The sequence below is a fragment of the Danio aesculapii genome, chromosome 14, assembly GCF_903798145.1.
Source record: "Danio aesculapii chromosome 14, fDanAes4.1, whole genome shotgun sequence".
NCBI classification, from domain to species: Eukaryota; Metazoa; Chordata; class Actinopteri; order Cypriniformes; family Danionidae; genus Danio; species Danio aesculapii.
Window position 1 is genome coordinate 14321445 of NC_079448.1, and position 18243 is coordinate 14339687.

Consider the following 18243-nt stretch of genomic DNA (forward strand, 5'->3'; position numbering starts at 1 on the left):
TTTTTGCAATATTTTGCTTAAATTTAATTGTATTATCCTTCACTTTCTAAATATGTTTGGTGACTAAAATATTATTTTAATAAATATATCTGTTTAATAAATCTGTTTTGTATAAATGCACCAAAATACATTGCCTATATTCACTGAGAAATTAATTAAAATATTCATTTTCAAAATGGGGTGTACTCATTTATGCTGAGCACTGTTTGTGTGTGTTACAGTATATTTATTTATTATGTATTTGTAATAGACACACATACCTGTACATAAAAACAAAGCTATACATATTTTTTTCCATATAGATATTTAAATGTATATATAATTTGTATGATGTACATATATTTTTATCCATTTTAAAGTTAGAATACATGATGACACCTAGATTCTTTACATTAGGCTACACATAAGAGTTTATTACAACAAGGTCTACAAAATTGACTCAAGTGAACATCCTGAGGTGAATAGTTAACTTCTATTTTTCTTTCATTAAATATTAGGAAATTCAATGTCACCCAGACCTTCTCACAGCACTCCAATAAGGGTGCTAATGCAGACGCATCATTAAATTTCAACCGCAGGTAGATTTGATTATAATCTGGATAAAATGGAATTCCAAATTTGCTGAAAATACGACCTAGGGGGAGCATATACATGGAGAACAAAATAGTCCCTAAAAGCCTTGAGGGACCCCACATGCAAATGATACACAGTTACTAATATTGATGTCAATTGCCGCTTTTTCTTAACATTCTTTAGAATATGTGTTTGTGTTTAGCAATGTAAATACATCCAAACAGTAAAAGTTTAAAATACTGTTTAAAATTTTAAATACAATGAGTTTATAAATGGTAAGTGAATTAATTTTTTGGGGGGTTGAACTATCCCTTTAAGTTTACATTAAGGCAGGGCTGTACAACCCTGTTCCTGGAGATCTACCTTCCTACAGAGTTTAGCTCTGACTGATCAAACACAGCTGAACCAATTAATTAGGACCTGAACAGCACTTGCTAATTGCAGGCAGGTGTGTTTGATATGGGTTGCTACTGAAATCTGCAGGAAGGTAGATCGATTTTTTTTCTTTACAATGTGTTGTTTCTAGGTCTTTACAAAGGTTGGTGTTGAGGAAGAAATGATGAGGAGAGCCACGGAGTTAAAGAAATCACTGGAAAACGTCTTGAGAAAACATGAATATCTTCATATAGATTACAAGAACAGAGAGAGATTAGTGGTGAGTATGTTTTGTCATACTAATTGAAATAATATGTAAACAGAATAAAAGTCCATGTATATTTACACACATGTGCATAAGTAAATAAATCTGTGGAAATCTGCAGATTTCAGCGGGCACAGATTCCACGTGGGATAATACAATAATAACTTAGGATAATATCAATATATAGTAATAATCATGATATAATACATTTATTTATATAATATATAACCCTGCATGGTTACTAATTCATTTTATCGTTAAGTTACTGAAATTAAACATACCACTGTAAAAAAGTTGTATGTGCTATTTACTTAAGAAAATAGTGGTAACAATATTACAGTGTTATTTTATTATTAGCGAAATGTGCTTTTATAATTTAAGTAAATCAACAACAATTTACTCATATTTATTAACAAAATAATCATTCAAAAAATTTTAAATACAAAATTTATAATTAAATAAATACACAATGCATTTTTTGCCTAACCTCTTTTTATTACATGTTACACTGATAATTAAATGGAACATACAGTTTGTTAAATAACTCTATTTAAAATGTACAGCAGTTTAAAGCTCTTTAAAAAAGTTATGTAAAACTCATGTTCTCTCATTTTTTACTCACATAATTATATTCAAATTTTAGACAAAATCGGATGGAATTTGTGTAATGCTTAACATATAAAACCAGTAAACTAATCAAAGCTGTATCATAATGTACCATTCTAAAAATAGCAAATAATAACTGTAATGTCTTTAGTAATGCGTTATAGCCAGAGGAGGGCGCCATTTCCTCACATATTACACACTGACTTAATGTGTACTGTTAAGGAAGAGTAAGGGAGCCATGAGGAGAGTTAAGAATATTTGTCTAGTTACTCTATTTATGGTATTTGGTGAAACTGCATCCACACTGAGGGATTTACTTCAGTGTGGTGAAGCTCTGATCACATGCTAATGGAGATTTGCTCACTGTTGGGTGGAATGGGACACAGCGAGCAGTTAAGAGACATCATTATGACACATGCCATCCGTTTTTAACTGGGTGAAAAGAACAGTCAGGGTAGAGAGAAAGGAGGGGCATGACATTGACAAAGCACTTGACTGCACGCCAGAGAGGTTTATCACTCTCAGTGACGATTTTCAATGCAAAAAGTCAGTGCTTTGTGATAAAGCAACAACTAAAAGGGCTTTATCATAATTAGGTTTTCCATTTTGCCCTTAAAAGCATTCCATTACTTTATTCCCGGTATCATTGCTCTGACATGGGTGGAATTGCTTTCAGCTCTTTAAACTCCTGCTTATTGAGGAACATGAAATAATTTGAATAATTGTTCCCTTTTTCTTTTAGTTGTGCCTTTATCACATTATTATATATTTTAGATTAAAGCAGTAATATTGAAAAATGTCTTAATTAAATACAAAATCCCAAGAAATTAATGCAATGCTAAAAAATATAATCTACACATACAAAAATATCAAAAACAAATATCAAAAACGTCAAATTATTTGCAAAAATAGGACCCAATATCATTATTATTATTATTATTATTATTATTATTATTATTATTATTATTATTATTATTATTATTATTATTATTATAGTTGTTGTTATTATTATTGTTATTATTATTATTATTATTGTTGTTGTTGTTGTTATTGACAATACTAAAAATTTATGTGTAAGCCTCAAATTAGATCTTAATAAACAAATAAATTTGTGTATCTTACAAAATGTAACAAAACACAAAAATATCAGGTTATTTAATTTTATTTTCTAATGTAAAATGGCAAAACAAACCATATAAATTGGTCAGAGTGGTATTTTCTGGTTACTCCACTTTGTGAACTGTATGTCCACTAAAGTCACTTCAACAACCAACTTTTTAAAAGATAATCTAATTAAGAAATGTGAAGCTCCAGCTATATTTAAGAATGACGTAAACCTACACTTACATTTCTTTTTGACTTAATCAAATGCATAGCAAAGGCCAATAGCTCAATGTGAACTGCAGTTTAGTCTCTCTGTGTGTTTTAGTCATAATAATGACTCGTATAGATCCTGAGATAAACTCAGGATCCTATATTCATGACCAAATGGAATCCTCTGGGTGACAGAGAGTTAAGAGTAAGGGCCCTATCATATACCTGGTGCAATAAGGCGCAAGACGTGTACGGCGCGATTTGTTGCTATTTTCAGACCAGCGCAACCCTAATTTTTATGTTTTGCACCACATTAATTAAATAGCAAATTGATTTGCGCCATTTTGTGGACTCATGGGTGTGTTAAGGCGCATTGTTGGCACGTTGCTATTTTGAGGAACTACCTCAACAATAAAAACCAATGCCTCTATGCCTTCTTCATCTCGGGGGGCTTTTTCAGTTTATTCATGACAATTTGCAATTGTATAATGTTATTATTATTAGCAGTATTATTTATTATATGCATATTTATATTTGTTTTAATAAAAACAAGTTTAGATTTGTCTACCTGTCGGGTTTTGAAGACGTATGCATCACCATACAGGGCATAAGAATAGAACGCGTGTCTGGATATAACTCCAATGTTCATTTATTAGTTTGCTGGAAATTAGAAAAATTGAATTTAGAAATGGTTTTGAAACAAATCTTTGCGCTTAACAGATGAAATGGATGTCTTCAGTAGAGTGCGTACAGCATTGTTTCCTTATCCATGAAAGTAAAGGAGTAAAGTAAAGAGAAAGTAAAGAGGCCGAATGGAGGAGGCAGATTCTTTATCCTCACGCTGCAGATTTTTTGTTTAACTGTTTCTCGCTAATGAAGCATTTAGTTTTTCCACTTACAAAGTCCGCCATGTAAACAGCAAATGTGCCAAGGCGTGACGCAACTAGCTCTTAAAGGAAATGGGAGATGAGACTCTAATTGGTTTAATACATGTTATGCTCAAAACTCATTAAGAGAATAAGCACAACCCTGTTAGACCATGCGCCAGGGTGCAGAGCGTATTTTTCCTCCTTAAAATAGCAAAAGTGGATTCGTACATGCCCTTAATGCTTTTGCGCCATTCGCTTTAAACTTTGTGCCTTGTTTTTTCTTTTGTTACATCTTTTGTTTACATGCACACACAATCTCTCACATGAACGCGCTTCCTCTCTGTCTACCTATGATTGATTTAAAGCTGGGAGATCTAACTGATGTCAAAACTTGTGATGTGCCTCAAAGAGCAAAATTATGTTTAACTTGATTAACAGGTCCTCTTTAAATTTAAAATATTTGACCAAAAAATAAGCATGGTAAAAAACTTTTTTTTTTTATTTGCGTTATATTATCATAATATTTCTATAGTTTTTATATTTTTCCAAGAAATCTCAATGTATACAACAATAATGTGCCTATAATACATTGTTTTCAAAATGAAAACAATTTAATTAAAAGAAAAAAAATATATGCATTATATATATATTTAGTATTTTCTTCTTAATGTTTGAGGTCTGAAAACTTGGAATAATTTATATAGGCCTATTGTCATTTTCTACAAATAAATGCTCTTAAATTATCTTCTTTTTAGTGGGCTTTTTTTTTTCTTGGATTTAAGCCCAAAGTATTTTTTTCAGATTGTTTGGGTATTGCAATAAATGCCTGCATACAATAAAGTTCAAAATAAAAAGGAAGATAAAAAACACTGCTTTATATTATATTATATTATATTATATTATATTATATTATATTATATTATATTATATTATATTATATTATATTATATTATATTATATTATATTATATTGTTTTCCATACAGTTATTACATTATATCCAAGACATTTTCTAAGAAAATACAACAAGAACGTGATTCTAATACATGCCATTGTGTTTTCAAAATGAGATATGATGGTAAAACTTCAGAACAGTCTCACTCCAGGCTGTCTAGAAGGTGTCCTCGTGACAAAGCGCTTTTCATAGCGTTCTGCGGTCAGCAAAGCCTGCTATTGTCCATACACCTGAGTTATTGGTTTGCCGTAATAATTTGCAAGACCTTCCCCGTAAGAGAGGAGATTAGCATATAAATAGCAGATGCACGGAGGACCATCACAGCTGAGTACATTTAATTTTTGGTTTATAAGATTGAATGGGTTTTTAAACGCATAGCCATCAAACTTGGCCAAAGACAAATGAAGTGTAGGGCTCAGTTGTCCGAGGCTCATTTTTTAAAAGGATAACAGACTTGCTTAAGGAGTGAGCCTGGCCGTCGCTTCCCTGGGCACAAAGTAATTGAGATTGCTTACTGAGTTAATTAGACCGTACAAAATATATTGGAGGGCGCAAGGAGCACTTTAGCCCCGCTGGAATGTGTTTTTCCCTGTAAGTGGAGGACATTTAACCGGAAACTCATTATCTGGACTCTGGCTCACAGGGTAGAGGCTGGAGGACACCGGCTGATCAATAGAGTTGACTGTGAACGTCTGACATGACAGTTCATTCAGTCAATACAGCGTCTAAATATTCAACATTATTACAATATGCTGTATCTGAGAGACCAATCAGAGAGGTAACAGACAGTAAACATTTTTATTAATATTACGAATGCATTTTTTTGTTTTGTTGCAGTTTTCATTTTACAAATTAAAAGACTAATAATGTCAAACTATTATATTAATGTTTTTACATTAGGTTGAAATGTTTTAGTGCATCAAGTTAAACTAATTTTCATTAACTTTAATTAAACATTAAATTAGAGGATTGATATGTTAGCATTTACTGTACATTTCAGTGGTTTTTAGGTTGTTGATTACATATTTAGATAAAAAAAATTTCAATTCATAGTAGTAAAATACAGTACACAAAGATTTGTTTAAACTGTAATTGGTGTTAATTTACAATGAACGTCATTATTTTTTATTTGTTTTGTTTTGTTTTGTTTTGTTTTGTTTTGTTTTGTTTTGTTTTGTTTTGTTTTGTTTTGTTTTGTTTTGTTTTGTTTTGTTTTGTTTTGTTTCTTTAGAACCAGAGGGGTTTTGCATAAAAGCAAGATAAAGAAACTAACTGGGATTTTCATACTATCCCAGCTGAATTTAGTTGCATGAAAGCAGTTGCATGAAAGCAGGCTAAATTAAGCTAAATTAAGTTACTACTGAGGTTTATTCTTTGCAGCTAGCCTACTCCAAAGTGAATTATATGTTAGATTTATTGTCAGTGCTAATAGAAATTAATGTATTTTACAATCACTCCACACTCTTGACAATTTACATATATTTTCCAACGATTAGAATTAAAAAATATGTACAGTTGAAGTCAGTAATTTTCACAGTATGTGTAATAATATTTTTTCTTCTGGAGAAAGTCTTATTTGTTTTATTTTAGCTAGAATAAAAGCAGTTTTTAATTTTTCATTAACCATTTTAAGGTCAAAATTATTAGTCCCTTTAAGCAAATTTTTTTTCGACTGTCTACAGAACAAACCATCGTTATACAATAACTTGCCTAATTACCCTAACCTGCCTAGTTAACCTTATTAACCTCGTTAAGTCTTTAAATTCTAGTAAATATATCAACTAGAATTTAAAAATATCTAGTAAAATATTATTTACTGTCATCATGGCAAAGATAAAATAAATCAGTTATTAGAAATTAATTATTAAAACTATTATGTTTAGAAATGTGTTGAAAAAAATCTCTCCGTTAAACAGAAATTGGGGTAAAAAATAAACAACAATAATTCAGGGGGGCTAATAATTCAACTGTATGTTCAATTGTATTAGCAATACTTTTTATATATTTTCATATAAGACCACTTTAGATTTAAATATAGGGGAGATAAAAATAAGAGAGATAAAATAGATTAATGGTTTGAGAAAAAAAAGTTATACAGTGCTCAGTATAAATGAGTACACCCCTTTTTGAAAATTGATATTTGTATCCATTTCTCAGTGAATTTAGACAATATATTTTGGGGTACAAAGCGGTTTTATTAGTTGTATCTATTAAAATAAGAGTTTGGTCACTGAACATCCTTAGAAACAGAAAGATTATAAGTTTTAAAAACTCGAATGAGTTATTGCAAAAGAAAAAATTGCAAAAAAGCTACAATATTTCAACTAGTTTTTGTTTCTCTTGATTTTTCCTGTTTATTACAATTCTATTTAATACTTTTCTCTAACATATTAACTTTGGTGTACTAATTTTTAGACTTTAATTAAGATTTCTGGATCTTACTTTTTTTTTGTTAGATTAGTTCATCAGTTTTGTCTTTAATACTGACTATAATGTATATGCACAAATATATTACTGTAGAAAATATTAATGTAAAAGAGAGATCTGTGAAGGGTCAGCTCATTTATGCTGAGCACTGCAAATACGTACATACATGCATGTATTGTGAGAAAGAAAAACAGTAAAATAAAGCGATAAATAAATGAACAGATGGACATAAAATAAGCTAGCTAAATAAAATAAAAGGTATGGAATATTGGGTATGTAGCATGAATGTCCACTAGTTAAATCTAAGGCAAATAAACAACAGTTAATTTTTTAATACATCTATTCATGTTTCTATTAAATCTCTGCATGGAAGTAAAGAGAGTTCCCAGGTCAGTCATAAGTACCAGTTTGGTACCACTTTTTCAACTCGTTTCCTGATTGGCTCACATCGGGTTTTATCCATATTTGCATCACTGATTCTGTGATCATCCCGTGGTCTGTTAACAAATGCCATGAATGTGCACTTATCCTGGCTATCTATATCAGGCTTGACATAGCGGTTCTTTCTCATCTTGGATCAGCAAATATGCAGCAGACTAAGCCAGGAGGAGCCGGTTAAACTAGGTCAAGCCAGGCTTTTTCTGTTATCCTGGCTTTCTGGATTCAACTTTTGTGCAATACCCCCGTTCTTTTTATATTGACCTATTGTCATTTTTTGTTTGCGCAGAAATTATAATTCTTTATTATTATTTTTTTTTATCAACTATGTTATTTTAGTTAAAAACGATTTTAGTCATCTGACTTTATTTTGTTAACTTTAATGTCAGAGAGAGAGGAGTGCATTATTTTTAATAATTTAATGCTTGTTGTTGTTGTTGATTACGCATTTAGACATCTAATAAACACTATAAAATACAGCAACATAAAACAGCTTAAAATGAACTAATATTATTTTAGATTTTTATTATAATAACTATTAATCATTTCGTTCAAAACAAACCACTAGAAAATCTAAATCACTAATAACTTTGAAGTTTTCACAAAACTGTATATTACTATTATGTGTATTATCTATTTTTTTAATAATATCTGGATAATCATCATTGTATTGTGAACTGTGAACCCTAATTCAGAGTCTCTTGTTGCATTCCCTGCAAACTCCCTAGGTCTCTTTACCTTATTGTCAGAGGGTTTTGTTTTCCTTGCACACAAATCATGGTGGAAGCCAAGAGAGTGGGTGTTTTAAATGCAAAGGAGACAGTTGGAGGTGGGCTTCATATGTCAGCTACATCTGTGTCAGCAAAAAAAAGCCTCCAAACACTCCAGTCCAAGAATTATAATACTGCCTTTGCAAGTTGACAGAGCTGATTTTATCACAACAGAATTAAAGTGATTTAAACATAACAGCTACAATTTCCATTGTGCAAGTATTTTTTTAGCTGTACTTTAATCTGTCAAGGAAGTAACTACATTGGGTTAAATAAAGACAAGGTAAATAAACTATCTGCTGGCTAGAAGGCATAAAAAAGTCTAGCTGAGATTGAAATGATGTTTAAAGTTTGTAATTAGCTGCAGATTCAGAATGACAGATCATGTTTCAATTTAAGTAGGATGTTACCTTGCTTTTTTAAAGTGGTGATAGAGTTTTCTGTTAATCTCTTTTCCCCAGTGGACCCTATCAGCTATTAGCAGTGTTGTTTACATGTGTTAAATACTATGAAAAATGTGTAAGTAACTAATTAATTCAAGTGCCAACACTGCTGTGTGCTGAAATAAAACTACATATTTACATGAAAAAATAATTAGCCTGATTACTAGGGCCAGACAGAATCTGTGGACTTTTTTTTGCTTTTTCTTTGCATAATTTTGTACAAAATCTATGGATTTATGCAGAATGATTTTGGGATTGTAGTAACTGAAAACTTAAAACATAAAATAACAAAGCATAACTTTTATTTAAAGTTTAGAATGCAAATCCAATTAGATCCACTTTGGTAAACAAAAGTTCTGTAAGTCTCTTATTGCTTCATACCTACTAAAAGACAGAAAATATTGCTTTACAAACTTTATTGTAAATAATTCATATAAACATTTGCATATTAGTTAAGAATATTAGTTATGATCAAATATTGAATTTTATTACTTCATACTGAAAATCCCTATAAATCTCAATGCAATAGAAATAAAACTTTTAATTCTTTAAATTTGTGTCAAAACAGTGTCTTTTAAAAATAAATAGTAAATAATTCATATAAACATTTGCATATTAGTTAAGAATATTACTGAAATTATATAAAAACGGAAAAAATATCTAGTAAAATATTATTTACTATCATCTTGGCAAAGATAAAATAAATCAGTTATTAGAAATGAGTTATTAAAACTATTATGTTTAGAAATGTGTTGAAAAAAATATACTAAAAATATGAATTTAAAAAATTGATTTGTGAGGGGTGTACTTATATATGCTGAGCACTGTACACTATAAAAAATGGACACTATAGCCACAGAAAACATTTTACTTTTAAATTAGAATTAGTATTATTTGTTTGTGTACAGCATTGGTTAAAGTACTTCGAAAAGTAAATTCATTACTAATTGCATCTTTAAAGTTGTATTTAAATTTGTTTTCTAATTACTTTGTCTGAAAAGTGTAATAAATGCTCAATGATCAAATATTGAATTATATTACTTCATACTGAAAATCCCTATAAATGTCAATGCAATAGAAATAAAACTTTTAATTCTTTAAATTTGTGTCAAAACAGTGTCTTTTGCTTAGTTAAAAAATAACATTTAAGCATTTTAATAAATTGTTTAGTTGACAAGTAGAATTCCTGAATTGTCATGCAGCGAATTCTGGGATAGTGAATTTACAGTTATTTACTATATATATATATATATATATATATTAAGACAAAAATCGCTAATTGAAATAAGTTAGTTTAAAATGTTACTTTTACTCAATGAAAAAGAGTTGTCATAACTCATGAACAGATTATATAAAGCAGAACTCAAAACGAATGAGTTATAAATAAATAAATTTATTGTGTTAACTCTAAAACTAGAAGCAATACCAAACTACTTGAGTAGCTATAGTTGTTTGGACTTAATTTGTTGATCTTATAGTGATTTGATAACTGAAATTAAAAGTTTAAGTTACTAATACTCTAAAAGTTTGACTACACAAATTATCAACACAAATAATATGTGTGTAAATGACTCGGGTTTTACTGTGTGGCTGTTAACTATAGATTTTTTCAGTAGTATTATTAGTTTTTATACCGATGAAATCATGAACAATTTTTACAGTTTAACAATCAATGTGCATAAAGGACTTAAATAAGATTATTTTTGATGTCATAAAAGCTTAAAAGAATTCATTGCATTGCATTTTTTAAGATCACAACTATAGGACTAAAGATGTCTAGTGTTGGGGCTATTTTATGTCCACAGAAAATGCACAGGCACAGTTGTGTTCAGCGTAGAGGACAGGCTCATTTCTGAACCATTTCGACCGGCACACATAATTGAGACCTCATGCAAAGACAGTTTATACCTCAATCTGCAATTGTCAACACAAGCCTGCCTGCAATAATGAAAAAGAAAATAAAAAACCAAAGCAAAGCAGGCCAGAATCTTTAGTGCTTTATATTGAGGTAATCACAGAGACAATTAGACAGAATAAATGGAAAAGGCACACTAGAACCGCACGCTTTAGCAATGCCCTCGAAAAGGAAGGGCACGCAGATTATATATGCCATTTTATACCAACGACCCCCATATTTAAAAACCTGGCATTCTGTTATGCATTGTAGCGCACGGGTCGCTTAAGCACCTTTTGAGTAAATTAAAAGGCATAAATTCTGTTTAGCACTAATGCAGACATCGTCTCCCCAGACCTGCGAGTTTGAACGCCCTCGCCTAAGGAGGGGGTAAAATAGCCTTGAGTTGCTTTTCACCTTTCATAAATTCCAGCCTGGGGATTTCTGTACCTTAAAAAAAAAAGAAAATCATTTGCAGCCCGGTGGCTCATTGCTATTCTGTGTAGATTGATGGTGGTCATTTACCCGGCAGTGGAAGTTAAGTGCTCCTGTCAGTCTTGAAGACCATAATTGGGAGGTTCCACAGGTCAGTGGCGGTGACAGTTTTCTCTTTTGATTAGTGTTAGAGTGATAACAAAACTTACAGCGCTAGTGATGGATGAGCAGGTGCAGACGCTCGGAGGGAGAGGAGAATCAAGCTCACCTGCCTCCTCAAACCATGAGCCGCTCGCTGCCTCCTCAAACCATGAGCCGCTCGCCATTCGTCTTCGCCACTTAAAAAACCTGCAGGATTGTTATAGTTTTCTATAAAAAAAAAAAAAAAAATATATATATATATATATATATATATATATATATATATATATATATATATATATATATATATATATAATAATTCCTTATATTTATATAGCATTTTTTCTGGACACTCGAAGCACTTTACACATTTTTGGGGGAATCTCCTCATGCACCACCAGTGTGCAGCGTCCACCTGGCTGGATTACACGACGGCATATATATATATATATATATATATATATATATATATATATATATATATAATTAATTTATTTATTTATTTATTTTTTTTATATATTTTTACAGTTTTTCTTCTACATATTTTTAAACCATCATCATCAAATTGCATAATAATGTTCATTGTTTTGTACAAGTCAACATTTTTATTGTTTTATAGATTTTTTTAAACATGCAAAGATTTGTTCTGGGATGAAACATTTATAAATCACATCTGCCTTACACAATAAATATTAAAGTACAAAGCTGTCATTAGGACGATACTATTTCAAAAAGACTAGACATTTGTTCCTCACTGACATTTGTTTCACACCGCAAGCAGCGCGTGAGTATTTATTTAGGCCTGAACTACAAAATGACATGATATCACAGGCGAATGACACTCCTCAGAGATTAAGAAGCATGCAGTCCTATAGGATCTATATAATTTGTAAAATAAAGACTTGCAGGTGAAGGAAACAGCATAGGAGGAAGTTGCCTTGGTACAGATAAAAAGTTTTTAAAAAATTGTAATTATAGATCGATAGGTAACTAGATAGAATAGACAGAGAGAGATTGATCTGTGCAGCAGCTGCCATTGAGCTGCACACTGCAGACGCAGTCGTGTGAAAGGCAAACGCCTGCGCGCTGCTTCTGCTCTCCATACTTGCTGTGCACGCGCTGCTCACACGCTTGCGCTTGCGGTGTGAAACAGGTGTAACAGGTCCACATTTGCATCTCAAGGGTACATGTTAGTAAAGTGGACTTTTGTTATGTATAATTTTGCACTTTTGAAAAGGTACCACCCCAACAACAACTCTTGTACCTTTATTTCTGAGAAATATTGAAATATGTTTGTAAAATCAAACCAGTCATATAAATGTTAAAACTATCAAATGTGGCACTTTTAAGATAACATTTACCAGACATGGAAAATGCAAGCATTTGCTGTTGATACTTCCCTCAAATCTTGAAACTTACTAAAGATTTTCAGCTTACCTTGAGCACAGATACACATAAGATCAGAGAAACCTTGATTTTTCTTCTAGTCAAGGCTCATAAAGCCTGGATCTGGTGTGAGTTGCTTTTAAGATGGCTTTATCTGGTGCCTGGTGTTGATCTCCTTAAAGTGATTGCATGATGTGAACACAGAACATAAGAGTAAGAATCGTATCACCTTGTTCGCCCCTCTCTTTTGTAGAACAGCCTGCACAGAGATGTAATCAGTAACAACTCAACCTCACTATCTCTAGCCCAGACTAAGACACCCAATATTAAGCCTGAATCCAACACCAGCTTATTTCAGACTGTCAGCAGTTCCATGTAGCCCCACTTTCAGAAATATTCCAAATTATGATTGTCTGCTTTGTATGCTGTCAGATATTAGGGTAATTTTTTTTAACATAACAAGCAGTATTTTATACTGTCACAGTTAGCTGGGACAATACAACCACTAGAAAAAAATTGGATGTGGTCAACTGGAAATTCTATTAAGGCCTTGAATTAAAATGCTAAGACGTCTCACGTTACTGCAGAGTTTGCCATTCAGAGTGCTGTAAATCTCAGGAATATCCTGAGGCCACAGTGAACATCCCATCTGAGTGTTAATCAGCGGGAAGAGAATTACACACATCCTTTGTAAACTGTCACCCAACGCGCATTGTTTTGAGTACGGCAAAAATAGGAAGTGTTTTGCAAGAGTAGTTTTTATGGCATTTTCAAAGTGCTGGAAAATGCTAATAAAATACATTTCTATCTCAATTGAATCATTTAGCAGACGCCTTTTATCCAAAGCGACTTACAAGCGAAGATAAAAGAAACACAAATCATCAGAGAGCAGCAATATATAAATGATTTGACAAGTCTAAGAGGTCAGTCACACAGAGAGTTTTTTTATTCCAATGTGCTACTTTTCCATTGTTTTTCTAGGCAAGCATAATTGAAGTGAATTACCGTTATAAATATAAATATGCACACAGTGAAATTGACTGTCATATAAATATGTACACAATGCCTTAAGTCGTTAATATCAAAATTTAAAGAGCCATTGCTTTATATTGTGTTTTCATTTTATTGTTAAAGTCACCTAGTTTACCCTCTTTACAAGATGTAAGATATGTCTTTGGTGTCTCCAGAATCTGTCTGTAAAATTTGAGCTCGAAATACCCATCAGGTTGTTTATTATAGCCTCCAGAATCTGCCCATTTTGGTGTCTGAGTATACTGTAGCTGTTTTTGTAGCCTGTGACTTTAAATGAAAATATGCTGCTTCTCCCTGCCCGCCATTCGCATGAGCAAAAGTTGATTTTCATCATAGGTGCCCTTTAAGGTAGTAAAACAATGTAGCTAGATTCATGTGAATGACTTTATAAAGTACACAGTTTTATGTGAATATTTACCTGATATGTCCTTGTGTCCTCGAGCATTGTTCGTATCAAACTTGCGAAGTCTGAATTTACAATGAAAGGATGCAGGTGTGAACTTTGTCTACTTGATACTGTGAAATGGCCCCTATCAGGTAGCGAATGTCGACAGCCACGCCTTCATTTTCAGATGTCTCCATTTTCCTCCATTCACACTGATACAGCACCAGCGTTTCAAAATGGAAACGACCTCTTCAACATTTTTAAAACATTTTCAGCTGTCAAACATCCAGGGTAGTGTGGACAGAAAGCGTACAGTAGCTGTAGCAAAAGTTATGCATTTTAAAACCTAAAACATATTAGTGTAAACAGCACTTTAAAAATCTACTAGTTGAACTCAAACGCAACAATGCGACCTTCCATTTACAGTAACTGTTGACATTTAAACTTTTTTAAAAACCATTCGTAAATGCTTTGTCTCATGTTCTTAAACACAAAGATGTGTTCTGTGTGAATGGCCCCTAAGTTTGTTAACTTTTTTTTCTCAATGTTTATACACCCCAAAAATACTTTTGCTGTTTGTTCAAACTACTCATTAAAAATGAGCTGAAACGATTCAATTTTTTAGATTTTTTTGGGGACAACTTAATTGTTTTATGTTCAGTCCACTTCGGTTTGTGAAGTGTTAACTTAAAGGATTTGTGTTGGGACAACATGATTGAGTTTTGTGGAACCCAGCGTTTTTTAGTGTATGGAGAGTGTGTCCTACAGGTGGTCTGTCACGCCTATTCTGCCGTATGAAGCAGAATTGTACAAGGTTTTCCAAGAAACATTGATTGTTTCTAAGAAAATGTCTTGTGTAAATCAATAAGTGCTGTTGTCGAAAAATGAAATAAAAATAATGTTCATTATTATTTAATTCCTTCAAATTACCATTATTTAAGTGTTATTTATTATCACAAATCTCTTTTTTTCTGAGGTAGATGAGAGCTCCTGAGGATGGAGAGGATGACGAAGATGATTTTGTGGATGTGCCCGAGAAGGAAGGATATGAACCTCATATTCCTGAACATCTGCGGGCAGAGTATGGTGAGTTTATTCAGGTGCTCATGGTTTTGCAATAAGACAAATGTGTTTTGTGGGTAAAGGGACTAGCTTTCTCTGTAGGACCGTGCTTAATCCAAATAATCTCTCATAGGATATCACCACACACTTATAGAGCCTGCTTCAAAGCAGAAATGAGCTGGAAAGTCCTCTGGGGAAGCCTGTTTGTTTGTATATGTTGACTTAAAGACAGCAGGGGATATTTAAATGTGGAATGAAGAGCACAATGGTGAAACGGTTAGCTGAAAAGCCTCAAAGGACAAAGCAAAGTTTGTTTTTAGAGTTGAAGTGTGAAGTTTGAAAGGTCTCTGCTGTTGGAGATATGGTAGTTTTTAAAAGGGTTCGAGTTTTACTTTAGAAATACATAAATAAATACATAAATATTGTTATATAGTGAAAAATAAATAGAATGAAGAAATAACTAACACATACATACACAGCTATGGGAAAAAATTAAGAGACCAGTTTTTTGACTATTCGTGATTTTAATTATGTGTTTGAATAAAATTTATTTTGTGATTTATTCTATGGACTACTGATGACATTTTCTAAAATAAAATGTAATTCAAAACATTTATTTTTGCTACAATAACTAAAAGGGTGCTTTGCTTGCAGACATCAATTTCAAAAGAATTAAGGAATCAGTATTTGGTGGAACAACCATGATATTCAGTCATGACAAAATAATTGTTTGTTATTTGACAAGTTGTTATTTTCTTTAAAAAAGCTCTAATTAATCAGATTTTTATAATAAATGAATAAAATATGAGGTCTCTTATTTACCTTCATTTAGTTCAGTCTTTTGTGCTGATTTTCAAAAGTCACCGAGTAAAACATACTGCATTGCTGAAATAAAAATGACATTTCAATACGCCACAGGAAAGGACACTAAGTGCTGAAGACAATGTGGGACTCGGGAACCTAATCACTGGCACATTTTTTGGGAATGTCCAGTAATAAAACAATTTTGGGTAGAAGTACATGGAATAATAGAAAACATACGTAATATTACACTACCCTTTCGATTCATGGTTATTTATTTTGGAAGCTCTGATAAATAAGTAAATCAGAAAAATACTTGCGTGATATTTTAATAATCGCAGACAAAAATGCAATTACAAGTCACTGGTGACTTCGTGAATCCCAACAACCCAAGAATGGCTAGAAATAATAAATAGTATTTACAGTATGTGATGGAAAAAATTACATTCTCCCTTAGACTCCAGATTAATGCAAATAGAAATATCTGGTCCAAGTGTACTGAAAACATTTGATTGCTCCATCGAATCTTCGAAGAAATCTAAAAATATTACTATCAAATTCCCATCCACAGAACAAACATTTTTTCAATTTACAACCCATTGCACTCCCCCTCTTAATTCTCTCTTGAGATTGGGAATTTACAGTTGATAATAACTAAACTAAAGTTGAGTGAATAAATAAAGATTTGACCCTCTCTGACCTATGTATATTTTATTTTATGAAACCTTTGTTTTTTTTATTGTGTTCTGTTACTTTATAGTTTGTAAAAAAAAAAAAAAAGTTTAGCAATGGGAAATGTACACTCTCTTAAGTGAAATCATTGTACTGTTGTTATTGCTACAATAGATAAAAAAATTCTACAAAATAAATTGACATTTCAGAAAACTTTTGAGGATCAATGTATGAGCAAAATAACACACCATCAGTGTGAAAGCAGCTGCACATCTAATAAACCGGGATATCTTCTTGAACGGTTATAAATTGCTTTAAGCTTGGTTTAAATCAATTATAACCTGGGGCTGCCAAGAGAAATCTGTTTTGACAGCTGACAATTTGTACATGCAAAAGATTCTTGTCCATCCGGGCAAGGACAGCTCTATTGACAAGAAGCCACAGGCAAAAGACAGAGGTCAAGCAATAGGTCAGACACAAGCTAGATTGTATTTGACCTCAAATCCTGTCCGATTTTAAAATTTACTGTCATGACAGTCATCAGTTGTAGTAGCTAATAGGATTCATACACTTCTGGAATGGCATACATTTACTGTAGTAGTTTCCAGATGCATGGAAAACTAATGTAATCCCTTGAACTCATTATGAGATTATGCGATATGATTTCACTGCCTTCTCCTGTTCTCTTTTATTCATTTGTTTCCTTTCAGCATCTCTAAGCAGGCACTAACTGAAGATTCATTAGGATGTAATTTCTACAACTTCCCAGAGCCAAACCACTTTCTGCTGTAAAGTATGTAATGATCAGTGCACTGGCCATGCCAAATTAACAAAGCAATGGTGTTAATGAGCTCCCATTAGCTTAGAGCGGTAATTTACAATGCTCACCTCACCTGCCTCTTTGCTGAACTGTTCAACAGCCAAACCAAGTGCTAGTCTGAGACCGGAGTAATATTAGCTTAATATTAGTACTGTTTAAAATTATTCACTATTGTTTTGTTATCATTTTGCTATGTGGTTGTCAATAGTTTCAAAAGTGCTTTCTTCAAGTCTGCACGAAATGAAAAAGTGCTTTTATTTTTATTCAAATTTTCAATTCAATTCACCTTTATTTATATTGGCGAGGAAAAAACTTCACCAATTGGCGAAAGTGAAGAATTAAAAAACCTTGAGAGAAACCAGGCTCAGTTGGGCATGACCATTTCTCCTATGGCCAAACGTCTTGTCCAGAGCTGCAGTCTAGGGGCCTTAGGCTGGCGAAGCTGGATGTCAGCGAGACTCGTCACAGGAATCAGTCTCATGCTCTCCACTCCTCCATGGCTACCACAGCAGCTGCTCAGGATACGGCCTGGTCCAGTATTATGGAAACGCTGGGATCATCTCATCGCTGGTCTTGGATTGC

General features: G+C 32.4%; 1 protein-coding gene across 1 annotated transcript in view; it reads left to right on the forward strand.

Annotated features, from left to right (window-relative positions):
• Positions 1-18243, forward strand: part of uvssa (UV-stimulated scaffold protein A) — a 70163-nt gene that overhangs the window by 29665 nt on the left and 22255 nt on the right. Inside the window, exons 7-8 of the mRNA XM_056472837.1 lie at positions 1100-1228; positions 15287-15392. Coding sequence (XP_056328812.1) covers positions 1100-1228; positions 15287-15392 — 235 coding nt within the window. The remainder of the gene's footprint in view (positions 1-1099; positions 1229-15286; positions 15393-18243) is intronic.